The 16,902-nt window shown below is 36.5% G+C and overlaps 1 protein-coding gene across 1 annotated transcript in view; it reads left to right on the top strand.

Moving 5' to 3' along the window:
* Positions 1-16,902, top strand: part of srrm4 (serine/arginine repetitive matrix 4) — a 77,592-nt gene that overhangs the window by 29,629 nt on the left and 31,061 nt on the right. The window contains exon 2 of the mRNA XM_055198555.2: positions 14,481-14,621. Within this exon, the coding sequence (XP_055054530.2) occupies positions 14,481-14,621 (141 nt within the window). The remainder of the gene's footprint in view (positions 1-14,480; positions 14,622-16,902) is intronic.

The raw sequence follows: 16,902 nt of genomic DNA, 5'->3' as shown, positions 1-16,902 counted from the left end.
AGATATATGGAAGCATTTACATCATATCTTGTCTGCTAAAGTGAGTCACCTTTGCCTGTTTTTTGGCCAATTCACCATGTTGAATTATCGTCTGAGAGTCAGATCATTCTGACTGGTAAAATAGGTGTGGTAGGGAGCACAACTTCATATTCTTTCATAGGGCCCAAAATAGCTAGTGGTGCCCCTGCTGCAATCACAAGGGCCATTTCTCAATATGTGTTCTTATGCAATCATCATCAATTGCCAAAGTCCGGTTCAAGAACATAAGAAGAGAGAAAGCGTGGAAGTACACAAATGTGTGCTTAATATCAAGGATGCATCACATGCAGATTTGAGCATTTCTAACCCACTTAAGGTCCCATAAGACACTGTGGCAAAACGATGGGTGAGGAAGGAAGTGCTACTCATAACTGCATTTTTAAAGGTGCCATAGAATAAAAACTGTATTTACCTATTCATTAGGGCTGATACGATTAGTCGACAATAAAAAATTGTCTGCAAATATCTTTGTTGTCAAGTAGTCGTTTGATCTCGCTTAACCTAATGTAGGTTCTGCAATGTCATGATTTGACCGCTACGACGCTGTAGCGCTAAAGTGTAATGCAGCCCTTACAAATGCTGTTGCAATTTGCAATAGAAGAAAACAGCTAATTATGGCGAAGTGCAAACGAATCTGAACAAAACTTTTACAAACTTCAAACCAAGAATGCTGTCGTGTGCAATACATGCAAGACAAAACTTGCCTTTCACAGAAGCACAATGTGCATGTTGGAGCACTTAGAGGAGCTCTTTATTAGAGAAATGAGAATGCAGTACTAGTAATAATAGTATTAATATTAACAGTAATAGTATAATGGTTATACTTCATAATAAGGGTACATGAACTAATGCTGAGTTAATTCATGTACTAATCATAAACTGAAGAAGAGCTATCATTAAGTACTACATGACATGTTTTTTTAGTTGTTAGTTAATGTATTCATTAATAGTGAATTCATGTGTTGAGTCATGAGTCATGTTGTAGTTAATGATGACTCTTCATTAGCAGTGATGCCGGTAACGCGTTACTTAGTAACGCGTTACTCTAATTTTACCACTTTTTTTAGTAACGAGTAATCTAACGCGTTAATATTTCCAAACCAGTAATCAGATTAAAGTTACTTATCCAAGTCACTGTGCGTTACTATTTTTGAAATTTTCCTAAGTAAAATATATATTTTCTTGTATATTTCTTCTTGCGTCTCGGGAAGTGAAGTCAGGTGTGGGACAAGTCACGTTTTCAGCACGAGGACAATTCAGGTCATGTACGCGACACAAATGTAAACAACGTACAATGGAGAGAGAAGAGAGATGCAGCTACAAAAACACTACGTCAAATAAAAAAAAACATTTGGAGTCGCGGCACGGCACAGACAGTCAAACTAAGAGCAAGTCCCACCCGGTGATGCGAAGCAGTGAGCAGGAGTTCATCCACTAACGTTACCCAAACAACAAAAGCTGGACTTCAGTGCAAAACCAGTAAGTGTGGGAGAGTTGAAGAACGAAAGTAACAAAGCGATTTTCTCCGAGCCTTGATATAACATCTAAATCTTACTATGACAGCATATTAGCACATAACCTCTGAAAGAGTTGACAAATATCGCGTTATTTACTCACCGATTTCCACGTGTAGATCCAGAACTGTGTTTTCAACCATGATAAGTACATTCCAAAAGCGGTCTTTTTTTCTTACAACGCGTTGTGTTTCTCGTTTCATGATAAATCTACAAGGTATTTACTATATAACATCCTGAAGACTTCTCAGTTTTTCAAAATAAAAGTAAGTCGAGTTTATAGAGTAAGTAGATCCTGTCGGGTCAAAAGTAACACTTGTTAGTTTTGTCCAGCTGCTAATACTGTGTATAATATGGTAAAAAATTGATATTATTCTAATTTGATTTAATTTTATTTTCATAGTGTTCAAACTATTGAATTTTTTTTTAGTCTCAGCTATTTAAGTTTGTACTGTTGGTTGCTTTTGAAACATTTGATAAAACTGAAATTTAAAATAAAAATGTAATTTAATTATTTTTTACAAAGATAAATGACAAAATAAGTTTGCAGTTACATATTAAAGAGGTCATAGTCATATATATTTAATAAAAACAACTGTAACACAAAAATCTATCATGTTTGTTGTGTTACTTTTGACCCACCTGTGTGTTACTTTTTTGAAGTGAAATTATACAGAAGTCGTTTTACATTTGTTCAAAATTCCAGCTGGTTTTGATAGACCACACTTGTGAGTTATTGACCACAACAAATATATATCTCTGTCTAAAACATTAACTTTTAAAATTAAGTTTTTCTGAAAATGGCCCCTGCTCACCCCTATTTATGTTAAGTGAAGTCAAGAAAGACTCATATATATATATATATTAGTTTTTTAAAACACAACAGTTCAACTTAAAATGTCAGGAGATACATTGTTAACGTTACTGTTAAAAATGCACTTCCAATAAAGTGAGTGTTGGCAAAACCGGTTGTCATTTTTAATGTTGAGGCAGTGGGGGTGTTGGCAGCTACTGGAATGTAACTAACAAAGTAACTTGTAATCTAACTTAGTTACTTTTAAAATCAAGTAATCTGTAAAGTAACTTAGTTACTTTTTAAAGGAGTAATCAGTAATCAGTAATCAGATTACTTTTTCAAAGTAACTGTGGCATCACTGTTCATTAGTTTATGATTATTACATGAATTAACTCAGCATTAGTTCATATTTAAGTAAGAATTAATTTAGGTAACTTATTACTTCATTATGATTCATGGAACCTTATTATAAAGTATTACCAATATAATTACAGTCATGTGATAAAATATTCTTCTTAGAATAACACTTAATCGAGCTTAGGAGGCAGGATAGTGATAATAAATAGTGTTATTACAGTAACACCTTTAGGTAATATAGTCTGTTTTAGAACAAAACTCTTAATACTGTTAGAGATGTTTATGTTAAATATATATATATTTTGTCTGTATTGTTGCTTAGTTTTTGTTTATTATTTTTTTCTATTGAAAGACAACAGAATATTTAAACAATGCTTAGAAAGCATTTGTGTGTAATTTGAGTTACGAAAACTTAAGAGAATGACATGCTCAAAGTTCATTAAAACAACTATTTTAAAAGCTCAAGAGATTACAAATTAGTCATCGAAACAATCGACGATTAGTCAGTTAATTGGTATAATAATCGTTAGATTAATCGATTATCAAAATGTTCGTTTGTTGCAGCCCTATTAGGCATAGATGAATAATAAAAGCTCTATACATGGTAACGACATATTGTGAGCCTCAAATGCATTTGTTTCTTAATTCTTTTGTAAACCTCGTGCATGCAAAAGACTGCTGGAAAACAGACCAATCTCAACATAACACAGACTGTGACCTAACAGTCGAAATGTCCGCCCCAACATGTTTACTATTGTGAGCTACTGGCATGAGCCTCAAAGCAGAGCAAAGCAGAGCAATCGTAAAAGAGCTCAACATTATTATTCAATTCTCACAAAGTTGCGTTCTCTGTCCTCGCATCCTTCCAAGTTCGTTCTTCCAAGGTTGCCTGGCAAGACCGGTCTCCACAAGAACACAAGTCCGTTCTTTGCGTTCTTGGAATTGAGAAACGATTCTCGTTCGAGTAATGAACACCAACTACTGCTACCTGCAACCCAGTCTCACCCCATGGCGTCAATATTTGACGACACTTGACCATGCGTCAATATGTTGACGCGGAGAGTATACCTTTCGCCTCACTTTTTGACGAACTGGGGACTTCAATACTATTAGGTACGCGAAATTCTCTTTCCTATTTTCTTACCATTTTCTACCATTTTTGCGTCGGTTTAGGGTTAGATTTACATAATGACATCCCTACCCAAACCTATCCCTAACCCCAATGTCAGGTGACAACTGTTTAATTTCGCGTACCTAATAGTATTGAAGTCCCCAGTTCGTCAAAAAGTGACGCGAAAGGTATACCCTCCGCGTCAACATATTGACGCATGGTCAAGTGTCGTCAAATATTGACGCCATGGGTGTGAGACTGTGTTACTACCTGCTGGTACGGAAATGATCTCATCTCACACAAGCAAAGAACAGACGTGCCGTGTGTCAGGGTAACTTTGGACCCAGGCGGAGCAAACAATCAGGACCTTAAAATCTCCTTGAATTTTTTTGTTGTCATCGGTTTGGTGTGTCCCTACCTTTAAACAATAAGTAAATACACACAAAGATCTGCTCTAGCCTACAATGAAACCTCAGAAACATCTTAACATTAGATTTATGAGCTTTCCAAATAGTAGTGACCCTTTAACCTTGCTATTTATATATAAAATAAACTATAGTTGTGTAGATATTTTAACCCTGGTCTTTACAAACATTTCCAAACATGCACAGAGATACACAAACTATGCAAGCAGCAGTGTGTGTGTCTTATCTCAGTTTTGTCTATGAATGAATTTTTCTACATCCATAATTTCCAGTGGAGGGCTGATAACAAACTGCTTATTGTTTTTCTTTACATTATAAATACTGAGGTCACCCTTAGCTCATTCTGATTCAAGTGTATTTGAAGATGCTGCTAGTTACCATGGCAGCCAAATATAAAGTATGAGCATGTTTCACGCAAGCTAACTCATGACCCATAATTATATGCTTTAACACTCAGACTAATTAGTGCCATTATCATTTAACAAGAATTGCTATGGACTAGAACAAATGCATTACTTTATTAGGTAGACTAGATGTTTAATTTTAAGAGCTCTGCTCTGTTAATTTGGCCATAAAATATCCTTTGATCTTTGTATGCCTTTCACCCTACAGTAAAAACATGAAGGGTTTCATTCTAAAATGACAGCTAGACTTTACCTCTATTACTAAAAGCCTTACAGACAGTCATATCTACTCCCTTGGGCTCCGGGTCTGTGAGAGGACACAGGCATTAAACCAGACACTATTCTCCCACTGCAGACACCTCTGATATACGAGACCTCAGTCCTTTGGTTCATTGGGGCCATTCAGTCCTGTTAGTTCTGTCGTATCCATAGCCAAACAACTGATAATCGCTTTCATAAAACTGGAGGACGGCAGAGATCATTTAGGTAGAGAGAGAGAAAGAGAGAGATGATTGAGCATGTTAATTAAGCATGGATAGCGATTAAATGACTCTAGAGCTCCATCTATCAAAATGGAAAGTGATGATATTGTTTGTCTAACATTCGGTGTAAAAGACAGGCTCTTTCCATCGTAATATTGATACTAATGATGGGTATGCTGAGGCAAGACAAGGCAATTTAATAAGGTTTAGTCATCAAGACCATTCGCTTTACATGCATATTCAGAAAAGGGCATAAAGGCAAGATGCATTCCTTTCAAAAGGGCAAGATGCTTACCGGTCACAAAACATCAAGAATTAAATGATCCCTTGCATGACCCATTATCCGATTCATGACCTGAGCAATGAAAGCCAAGAAGATATCATGGGAATTCTGTGAGACAGAAGGTTCAAGAGGTGTGCTCCAGTCATCTGAAGTTTAAACGATTAAACAGAGCATCACACTGCTGTAAGGCCAGAAACGATGCAAATGAAAGAAAGTAGTGACAATTATAGAGGTTTTACTATTTCTGGGTGAAGCAAACAGACACCCATAACAGCAGCAGATGTGCAGAACAATCCCATGGGCACAATACATAAGGAAGCATTGGAAATGGGCAGCATTTCCTGCCTCCTTGTGGAAGTAATTCCAAACTTAAGTTTCCCTGAGGGACGAATCTTGGATCCTGGATGCAACTTTCAGAACAGGCATGCCAAATTAAAACAAATCAGCTTTCAGGAAGTTTAAAACAAACATGGTGAATGTTAAACAGGTAACTATGTAGATTTAAGACGCATCATGTATTATGTTTACTCAAGCATGTAGACTGCACTTAAAATAAATGTTCAATTCTGACTGGGTGATTCTCACGAAAACTTGGTTTTAAAAATGTCAAGCATGAAAATGTAAAAATTGCTTAAATTTACTTTTTTTGCCACCAGACATTGAAAAACAAAGTCTGGAGTAAATGGGAACATTAATTTAAAAACTTTTACTTATCATTTAACACTTTTTGTAACATAATTTAAAAAATTAGTCCTAAAAAATCTCATTACCGCAACAGTCAAAAAACATCAACACTGACATATTTTCAAAATGACATGACAAACCTGAAAGAACATAATTTGGAGATTCTGCACATGCATTTAAAATCAAAGTATTATGCTTCTATTAATTAAATTAACATTTATTAAGCATCTGTTGCGGTAATGATAATCAAAATGTCGTGTAAGCATCCTGACAAGACAATATTTCAAATTAACTGTAAAAAAATGATCTTACCTGGTAGCCATCTTGAAGTAACTGGTCCATGCGCTTGGTCACTCAAAATCAAACTTTATTAAAATTCTGTATGTGTGCTTAAACTGTTCTCAAAAAGTGTTGCGGAGGATGAGAACATCAGGCATGGACACATCATTTTCCTAATTTTTCTTCATTATTATTATACATGAATATTCAGTAAATATTTTTTCTGTCACCAAAAGTAGTCTAGCAAAACATCGATTTATTTTTTTTCTTAATATTTTTGTGTTAATTTGATTAAATTACAACATAACGCATGTTCAAACACAGCCGGACACATTGCGGTAATAAGAATTTCAGCAGAAAATGAGATAAAATTTACAATTATAAATTCTTATGTTGAAATCCCACATTGTGCAAGGTAGAACACAGTATTGTGTTAATTCTGATGCTTTTTAATGTTACTATATTACACATTTTAAAGCTAAAATCATTAGTGCCGTGGTGTTTCAATGGTTTCGTGAGAATCACCCGACTACTTAACACAGTAATTTATTATATTTTAGTTTACCCAGGCTCACTGTACTAATGTTTTGTTTAAAGTCAATAATGTATTCTAGTCAGAATTTGAGTCTGATACCGCTCCATTGAGCTATAATTATGAGGCGTGTCTCAACCAAAAAATGCCTCTGCACTCAATTGGATAGACCTACGACCAATCAGAGCAACAGAGTGTGTGACGTATGTTGAAATGTCGTCTTTTGCAGCCTGACCGAACTGCTAGTTATTTCGCTACAATGACACTAACATTGTGATTATACTAAGTCTGAGTTAGCGAACGTACATCAACACCTACTATGTTTACAACATTTCGTTTATATCACAACATTAAGTATTTACTAAGTCATACAGTAAGACTATCTCTTACCATGTGTACGTTAGGTGAACTTCATCCACAACGATTAAGTTGGCTTGAAAATATCGGAGCCTAGCATGTCCCTCCACTTTTTCAGCAACCACGATTCCGGGCTTCCGAAAAGAAGCTGGCAACGACCGCTAATTATATCCATCTCGTCGTGCACGCCGAGTTGCATCGCCATGATACCCATTTCAGTTGCGACCAACTTTTGCCGAATCCCGTAGGAAGGACGGTAAAAACATTAACAAATGCCTTGCTTGCGTTTCTCTGTTCCTCTTTTAAAATCAATGCTGTCGATATCTTGTAGAACAGACTCAATGTCAGAATCCACACATCTGAATTCTACAGCGGCAGCCATTTCGTTGTAAACAGATTCAACACACGCGCTCTTTGGTGACGTGGTTCATTACGTTACTGTTGATCATCTGTCCATCATCATATAAAGCCTGCCCTGACAATTTGATTGTTCGACCAGCTTTGGGTCTAGCATAGTAGCTCCTCAACGGCGAAACCCCAGACCGATCTTCCCGTTCTCAAAATTTTGTGGGCGGGGCTAAGATCGGCTGGCACCCAGGCTATAACTTTACCAGACTCTTATCAAAAAAGGAGTAACCCATGTCAATACAATTGGATTAGCTGCCTAAAAAGTGGAGAGATGTTCGAATCAACAAACACCAATGCGACTGAATCGGATTATATCATTATTGTCAGAGGATATTACCTTCAGTGCACAGGTAGGTCAAAACTTGCTAGCAGCTGGCCAGTAAATGTTAACTAATTATAAAGCTGTAATTTGCCTTAGTATGAGTTATCATTTAGCTATCTTCCTTACCCGTATTTGTTTATTTGCGTTTTAACGCGAGTTCAACCATCATTTGGCTGCGGGATTGTGTCATAGTTGGTTTGTTGTTGTGTGTTACGATCGGGGAAAACCGCAGTATCTGCGGTGTCAAAGCCGGGGAAACAAATCCAGAACGCAGTAAAATCACTTACTGCAGTTTGCCTTGGTATTAGCATGGATTTTGTAGTTACTGCAATTTTGACACCCTCGTTTCTCTGAAACAGGACAAAACTGAACCAGGAGACTTTGTCACAAGACAGGACAGATGTCATAAAGCTAATTTCAAGCCTTAACTCAATTTCGACCAAGTGTGTATTACTGTGCTTTGGCTTTGGACGGCAGCATATGTTACCAACTGTCTCATTTGTTAAGTAATTTTAAGAAGAAACATCCGAGGCAAGCTGATACTTAATTTGAGGTCCACATAAAGTGTCCTGTGGTATAAAAGAACAACATCTAAGGCAATAAGTTTTTCCTCTGTGTTCTTTTTCAATTATTTTGCAGTTTCCAAAAATTAAAAAGATGTTGTTTAGTTTGACCTTGGCGGCTCACTTTGAAGTCTGTAGAAGCTTTTGTAGTAGCTGTAGAAGAGATGATTGAGATATTGATTAGGATCTCCTCATCTATTGTGTGTGTGTGTGTTTGTGCGCCCGCAAATGTGTGTGCGTGTGTGTGTTTTAAGGATTTGGCTGTCTGTATGTGTATGTGTTTGCGCACCTGTCCACGTTCTTTGTGTATATATCTATAAACTTCTAAAATAGCCCTCTGTGTTTCTGTGTATTTGACATTTTTCCAATCCACCCCAATGTTTTTCTGTGCATGTTTGTGTGCATCCTGAACCATCTGTTTTTTCGTACTCCATCTTCCCAATCTTACATTACTTTCGCCTGCCTTTCTAACCCATCATACTGGGTATCAATGTCGTACAGCAGAAGCAGAGAAAAGACCCAGGAAAAGAACTAGGAGTCGTGACTCACCCACGACAACAGAAACACATCAACACAAAACCTGGAGAGCTGCCATTAAACCTCCAACCAAACCTGACATCACAACACATAATGGACAGGACATGGCTTAAAATTTCCAATGTATAATTTTTAGTCTAATCCCCGTTTTACCCATTACAATTGTCTCAGGCTTGGCTAACTGTGTTTGGATATAAATCTGTAATTGTCATAACTTTTTAAATTTGATAAAGTGGTTTGATCCAAATATTTAATTGTGTTACTTTCTAGGGCAAGTATCACTATTACTATTGCTCATGAATGGGGTCAAGGATTTGAACAAACCCAAATATACTCTTGCTGCGTAACTCGTCTCTTGTGCTATTGACATGAACTCATATGGTGCGTCCTGTAGATGAAGGTTGTTCTTTGATTTCTCTAAGTGATCAGGCTTAAATACCAAGTCCTCTAATTGTCTTCAGACACCTTTTTTTATATATTTTTGATGAACACCGGAAGGCTTGTGTCTAGTTTGTTTTACAATTATTTTCCGCAGAAAAGAATAAAAGTCATGTTCCATCAGTAGTTCAATAATAATATTATGAAGCGCCAATAACACTTTTGTGCACAAAGAAAGCAAAACGATTGATTTTATTTAACAATTTGCTGCTGACGTCACTTGCTGATGGTTACCATTGTTTTTTATTCAAGCCATTATGCAAACATTGTAAACAATACTTAAATAGCCGTATACATTCACAAATTACTTGCAAGCGTTTTCTCTGTCTGTACGCTGGCAGTTACGTCAGCAGGTGACGCCAGCAGCACGCACCGTAGTCTGCTTGTGAAAGCGCACTGAACAACCAAGCAGGAAAACAAATTGTTGAATAAAATTGTTTGTTTTGTTTTCTTTGTGCACAAAAGTGTCTTCGTCGCTTCATAATATTATTATTGAATTTCTGATGAAAATCCTTTTTGACGATGTCTCATTCTTTTTTGGGGAACGAATCTGAAGAAACTGAAGTCTGTTAGACAGACAAAATCCTCACAGTTTTCATTAAAAATATCTAAAAATGTGTTCTGAAGACAATCTAAGGATTAAATTGATGAAATGACAAAATAGTCATTTCGAGGTGAACTAACCCTTTAAATGAGACCAGAATATTATAGACATTTGGGGGTGATTTCTCTTCACTTTGGGCAGAGAACCAATCACCCTTAACAACACCCTATCAACCGCATAGCAACAAGCTAAAGTCTAGTAATTTCCTTTTGATTGGCCAATTGTGATTTTGTGGGCATGTTTGTAATTTTCCTAAACTCATTACAGTACTCATTTAAATGCAGTTTATTCCAGTTAAATGTTCATGTCAAATTCTCCATTCCATCACCGCTAAAATAAAGGCCTCACGAGTCTCTAACAGCTCCGCCGTATATATAGCTAAAATCATACAACCTCTTCATGCTATTATTTTCTAGAAAGCTTTTTCCCGCTGTGATCTTTGAATAGTCCCATTAAGACCCTTCAAACGGTCAGAACCAGAACAGATTACTTGAACATTGCACACAAGACAGCTTTGAAAGTTTGCAAGCTCAAACCAATGCAATTGCGTGTGTGTTCAAGCACGTTTGAGACAGATATACACAGCATGCCATAAATATGACTTCCTGTGAAATGTTCTCCCATAAAATCTGAAGACGATCAGAGAAAAATCAATGCATGATAGGGAAATCGATTTCATTTAAAGCTCACATCAGTGGGTCATTCTTGTTGACAGTCAACAAAAAACTGTGCAAAATGGAGCCCTTGGAAATTTAAGAGAAAGCTTCTATTAGGGCAGAAGGCTGTAATATCTCAACATTTACAGCTTGGGTTGGATATTGTGCTTTATTTATGGACTTGTTGCTGTATCCCAGCATTCTAACTTTTATTGTGTTTACTCACCAGTGGTCATGGTGCTTCAACGGTACTGTGTAGTTTATCACCTTTGATTTATTTAGCGCCATAGCTTTCAAGAACAGATAAGTGTTTAGTCTATGGTTATAACCTTTTTATTTTTTCACTTAATAGTCAGGTGTAAGGTTTAGGGTTAGCCCTGACCTAACCTGGAGTCACAGCATTATCATCAATCCCTTTCATTTTGTTTTAGGGGTTGTTAAATGAATTTGGACTTCTTTGACAGGGATGTTTTTCCAGAACCAGCAAAAGATGATCCTAGAAAACATCATGCCCTACAAAATTACTGTCAACCTTAAACCCCAGTGAATGTGATCGTAAAAGGCTGGACATCCTTGTTGTTTCTGGAACAACATTTGGGGATTAGGTATAGGCTCTAGCCCTATACCATTTCTGTCTCTCCGATTTTATGGTTGGATGGAAAACAATGCTTGTTTAACAAAAATGTCAGAGGTGTGTTGCTTAAAGAATAGACATTCATCCGGAAACATCTCTTCCTTGGTAACAAGGTCACAGTGACCTTGAACCACAATCCAGCCATTTTTATTCATTCAATGGCACAGATTTGTCACCATCCATCAATAACACACATGACCTAACTCTGTAACTCGGACGTGAATGTGAAGATGTTTGGGTCATTTATTTGCCCTCACGCAAACATGTTTGCACCGTTTCATCGTCTGTAATCCTCTCCCTATCATACCAGCAGGGCGGTGTATTTTCCAATCACGTATCGGCACATTAGAGGGCCGTGTAGGGCTGCAGTGCCGGAAGGTTGACATTAATAATGTGATTGTGCTTTGCCCTCTCTTATCCAGAGGTAGCAGAGGGCAGGCCTCCTCCTGCTGCTGTGAGAGAGAGGCAATCAGCATTTAATCTGCAAGACTGATTAACTTCTCATTACAATCAGACACACACACACACACACCACGCTGGCACTCAGACACACAAATGTGGGTGCACCCGGACGTACGCGTGCAAACATGCATGCACTCCAGAGGAGGATCTGTAATTATGGCATGGAGATCGAGTCGGGCCTACCCACCCAGCTTTAGCAATCAGTTTTATTTATGCATTTATTTTCAAGTTCTTTGTGAAAGATCTGACAGGAAAAGTAAGGCTTAAGTGCTGTATCACAATCTTGTTTTGATCTCTAGGTCTCCCTACACTCAAGTACAGTATTCATCAGACTGATTTTTCTGCATAAAGCGATATTAAAGGGGACATTTCACAAGACTTTTTTCAGATGTCAAATAAATCTTTGGTGTCCCCAGAGTACGTATGTGAAGTTCTAGTAATATAATATCATATAGATAATTTATTATAGCATGTTAAAATTGCCACTTTGTAGGTGTGAGCAAAAATATGTTGTTTTTGGGTATGTCCTTTAAAATGCAAATGAGTTGATCTCTGCACTAAATGGCAGTGCCGTGGTTGGATAGGGCAGATTAAGGGGTGGTATTATCCCCTTCTGACATCACAAGGGGAGCCAAATGTCAATGAGCTATTTTTAAACTAAGTTACTGGGTTGATCTTTCTCAAATTTTCTAGGTTGATAGAAGCACTTGGGACCCAATTACAGCACTAAAACATGGAAAAATTTGTAATGATATGTCCCCTTTAAATATGTGTTCTGAGTTTGAAAAATGTGAAAACAACCCAGCCAAATTTAAATAATAAAAATGCCAAGTAAGTAAAATAAGTTATCAAAAAAATAAATTAAAAAATAAGTAGGATTCTTTTCTCCAAAATGATGGGGGGCGTGTCCATTGTCTGCTCTAAAACCACGCCCACTTGCTGGAAAGCTGCATTCTCTTTCAATATTCAAATACCACTACACTGCAAAGAAATGACTTTTTTACCGTATTTTTTGTTTTGTTTTTAGTATAAATATCTAAAAATTGTTAAATCAAGATGCATTTTCTTGATGAGCAAAGCTACCAAAAAAATATGTCTAGTTTTTTTTAAATAGCTTGTTTTATGCACAAATTCACTAAGTTGTCTAAAAACTGGACATATTTTCTTCTGTCATTTTGCTCATAAAGAAAATGCATCTTGATTTAAGAATTTTTAGATATTTGTACTTAAAACAAGAAAAAAATACTAAGTCATTTTTTTGCAGTGTACAACCTGCTCGCAATTTATGCTCGCGATTGTGTAAGGTTTCGGGGCCATGCTCAGTTGCTCCAGTGTGTCATCGAGTTACCGTTTTAGCCCCGTCCAAATACTCCATAACTCAGAAATGGCGAAAAACTGTTAAACAATCTGTTTCAGCAATACATTTCTCACATTTATAATGTGTTTCAAAACAATTCTCTGGAATGACTTTACATGGACTTTAATGTAAAAAAAATGGATTTTTTAGGCTGGTTTTATTACATTGATAACATTAATTAAATATATTTAAATTGTTTCAAACTTGACATTATGATTAGTCATGTGTTCTAAATAATATTTTGCACAGAGACATTTTTGCAAAGCGACTTACAAAATAAAAAAGTGGCTTTTATCATAATAAAATTTTAGCAAGAAATGAGTCAAATGAGTCTCATATGGATTTTGTTTATAAATAAATTTGCCTTCTCTGTCAATTCCTGTATTTGTAGTTAATTTAGAGTTCAGCTACTATATGCAATTGTGTCAAATGTTTAATGTTTAAATCAATTCTCTTTGGTGATATCTTCAAGGCAATTTCAGAGTTTTTCTATAGCTTTATATATTTAAATTATCTGAAACTAAATAATTTGACATGTTATTGTGCGATACAGTGTATATCCAAACAAAAAACATATCTGCATACTTTTTACTTAAAAACACATGTAAGAAAGAAACCCTGTTTGTTTACCCTTAAGCAAGTACTGTTATATAGCTTGGACAAACTGAATTGCTCAAGTTCATGTCATTGAATTATTACATTTTTCAGGCTGACAGAATGCAATTAGTGAAACATCATACAGCATACATTTTTTGATTTATTAGTTCACGAAATATACACATACCACTCTTTTTGCTCTTCTTCACTGATAGCTGACGGGCATATGGAGTTTTCAAACCATTACAACCTAAAATTATTTCAGAAATGTCATGTTCAACTGAGGCATGTAAATAAAGGCTTCTCATTTGAATACTGAGCAGATGACCTCTGCATTTACGATGGTCTGAGAAAAAGAAACATAAAATATTTCAAGGTTTTGCAGCAGTAAGCTAAATCTTAACCCAAACATCAGTGTACTTTAAAACAAAGTCATGGACATTTTTTCATGTTTTTCAAACTGTGGCTTTCTAATTTCATTACAGATCTGAACTGTATTTTGTTACAACAGTTATCTGGATTTCAATGCAATGATTTGCCCAAAATTGCTTTTCATAGACAACCAGTTGCACATGGAAAATCTTTGCAAACTGTTTAAATATTTTATACTAAATACATCATGTTTTTCTTCTATTCCAGATCGGAGACAGCTGTTACCTTATCACCTAAAGACAATGAGGAAAAAAAAGAAATTAAAGACACAGTTTCAAAAACACGAAAGAAAAATGGACACACAAAACACAGAGGACGTAAACATCACAGCCACCGCCGAGCCCGGAGGTTTGTATCTTCTGAACGTCTTATTTCAGTGTTTGGGTACAAACATGTCAGCTGCTCTAGAACAGATACTATTTGTTACTTTGAATGTAAAATAGCTGTTTTCCACCACCTTTGAACTATACAGTAAGCGTTGAAGACGTTGTATAATTAAACCACAGAACCTTTGCACCGATAAATCTATTCAAACATGAATCTTATTTTGACCCTTCGAAGATCAAACGCGTGAAAATGTGAAGCACCAAATCCACTTCTAAGCTGTAGCCTCACTCAACAAGCATGAATTAGGAACCCCAAACTTTAAGTGGCGCAGACATAAACACTCTTATCTCCTCGCCACAGTGTAAACATTCAGGTGTTGCTGAAAATTTAACACAGGCGTCTTTGATGGGGCCCTTATACTGCCCATCCACCAAATTCAAACTCCGTGGTAAAAGAAATTGATTCAGTACTGAATTCTTAACGCTTTATTTCCTTTGATACCTTCAAAGTGCTTGTGATAACACAGTGGAACAGCAACACATCTGTATGTTAAACAGGGAATACACTTACTTGTTATCTCAAGCAAGCTAAACTTTACGTAAGTTAATGCTCAGTTTTTCAGCCAGTTTCATCTTGTGTTGTGTTGACAGTGGCAATGTTATAATCAAACACACTGTAGCTAAACAATGCCAGATCAAAGAAAGATTAAGTCAGATCAAGCTAAATCTCAAAGATCCACAAACTGCTTTTCTTCATCCGTGACAATACAATGCCGCAAGGATGACATTTGTTGGCAAAACCCGGAAGCAAGTTAGCTTTTTAGCACTTTCGGTTCTACAGTCCCAAAGTCAGGTATTTGATCTTGGGTTAAAGCTCACAAAACACACGCTGTTTCTGCATTTCTGATGTTAATCTGGAGTACCTATAGAGTAGTATTACATCCTTTATATCTCCGAAGAGTCTTTAGTTTAATCAGATTTATAAAAGAAAGATTAGCTTTACCGAATCTTTCCGATAACGTACAACAAAATGAAGAGGGAGGAGTTACTACCGCGGGAGGAGCGAGTACGAGTTATGCAACACTACTGTATACAACACTGTTTAACTTATGATTTACTACATGTTCGTGTCATTTATATAATATGCACGCGCCTATTTCCAACATAAGATAGAAGTCTTACTTACCGCATGCAACTCATGACCCGGTTGGGAAAATCCAGCGCATCAAACACACACGCAAAACTCCACTGCTACCCCGGATAATAAACTATATCCATTGTTTTCATAAGGCTGACTTTCTTCTCCTTACCTCCAAAAACACACTTCTTCTTTCGTGGCATTGTTGAGTTTTGAAATTAAACAAAGCTGTCGCGTGATGTTTGTAAGTTCTAGCGTCTCCCGCTGATTGATTGGTTGGTGGGGTTTTCTGGGGGAAGTGCCCATAAAAAGAAGTGATACGTATAGAAACCCCTGAAACGTCAGCTGAACATGTAATTGAAAAAAACTTTCCGAAACTTGTACGAACCCCGGCGAATTGCATTTGGCACAGAAATACTGTCACGCCCAACTGCTTTTTTGACACTTTGCCTACGTTTAGCATGAGGAAACAACTCTATAACTGTGTTCATAACTCAGAATGCATGAAATAACATTGATCCACCCCTTTAACATAAAGTCAGGATATTTTCATGTTTTATTCTACGGCATAAAAGACACGAATAATACCCCCACCCGTGATTTTTTTAAGTTTTAAAGTGTTTTTAAAAAGGCGGTTGCTAGCAAGTTGCTACGTGGGACTACAGACCTTGTAGGGGACTTTAAACATCATCATGCATGTAGATCTCAAAAAACAATGCAACATGGACACAACTCCCAACAAAGATTCATCCACAGAGTATTTCCTTGTCAGTTTTTAAATGTGTTTACTAAAGTTTAAAAGAGCTGTCGGACGCTTGGTGGTGATTTTTCATATTTCATGTTAGTTTTGTCATGTTTTTATGAAGCCGTGGAGGTGATAGTCTTTAATCTTTTTATTTTAGCAAATGTCACCTCTACGAGTCTGTATATTTTCTAATAAAAAGAAAACGGGAAAACTTGTAAGATTAGGGGTAGGATTGTCTCGATTCTCCAAATCCTCGATTCGGTTACTGTTTCGGTTCTAAGGTCACGTTCATATTCGATTCTCGATTTTTGCTTTATAACAGAACAGGTTGCTTTGCCATTTTTAAACTAGACTTTTATGAAATATAATATCTGACCTTGAACCCAGACCGGTCCTGGCACAGACGCCATTCTGCTGTGC

This window comes from Misgurnus anguillicaudatus, chromosome 22 (genome assembly GCF_027580225.2).
Source record: "Misgurnus anguillicaudatus chromosome 22, ASM2758022v2, whole genome shotgun sequence".
Lineage (NCBI taxonomy): Eukaryota > Metazoa > Chordata > Actinopteri > Cypriniformes > Cobitidae > Misgurnus > Misgurnus anguillicaudatus.
Note: the sequence above shows the minus strand (reverse complement) of the source record. Positions and strands in the feature narration are given on the sequence as shown.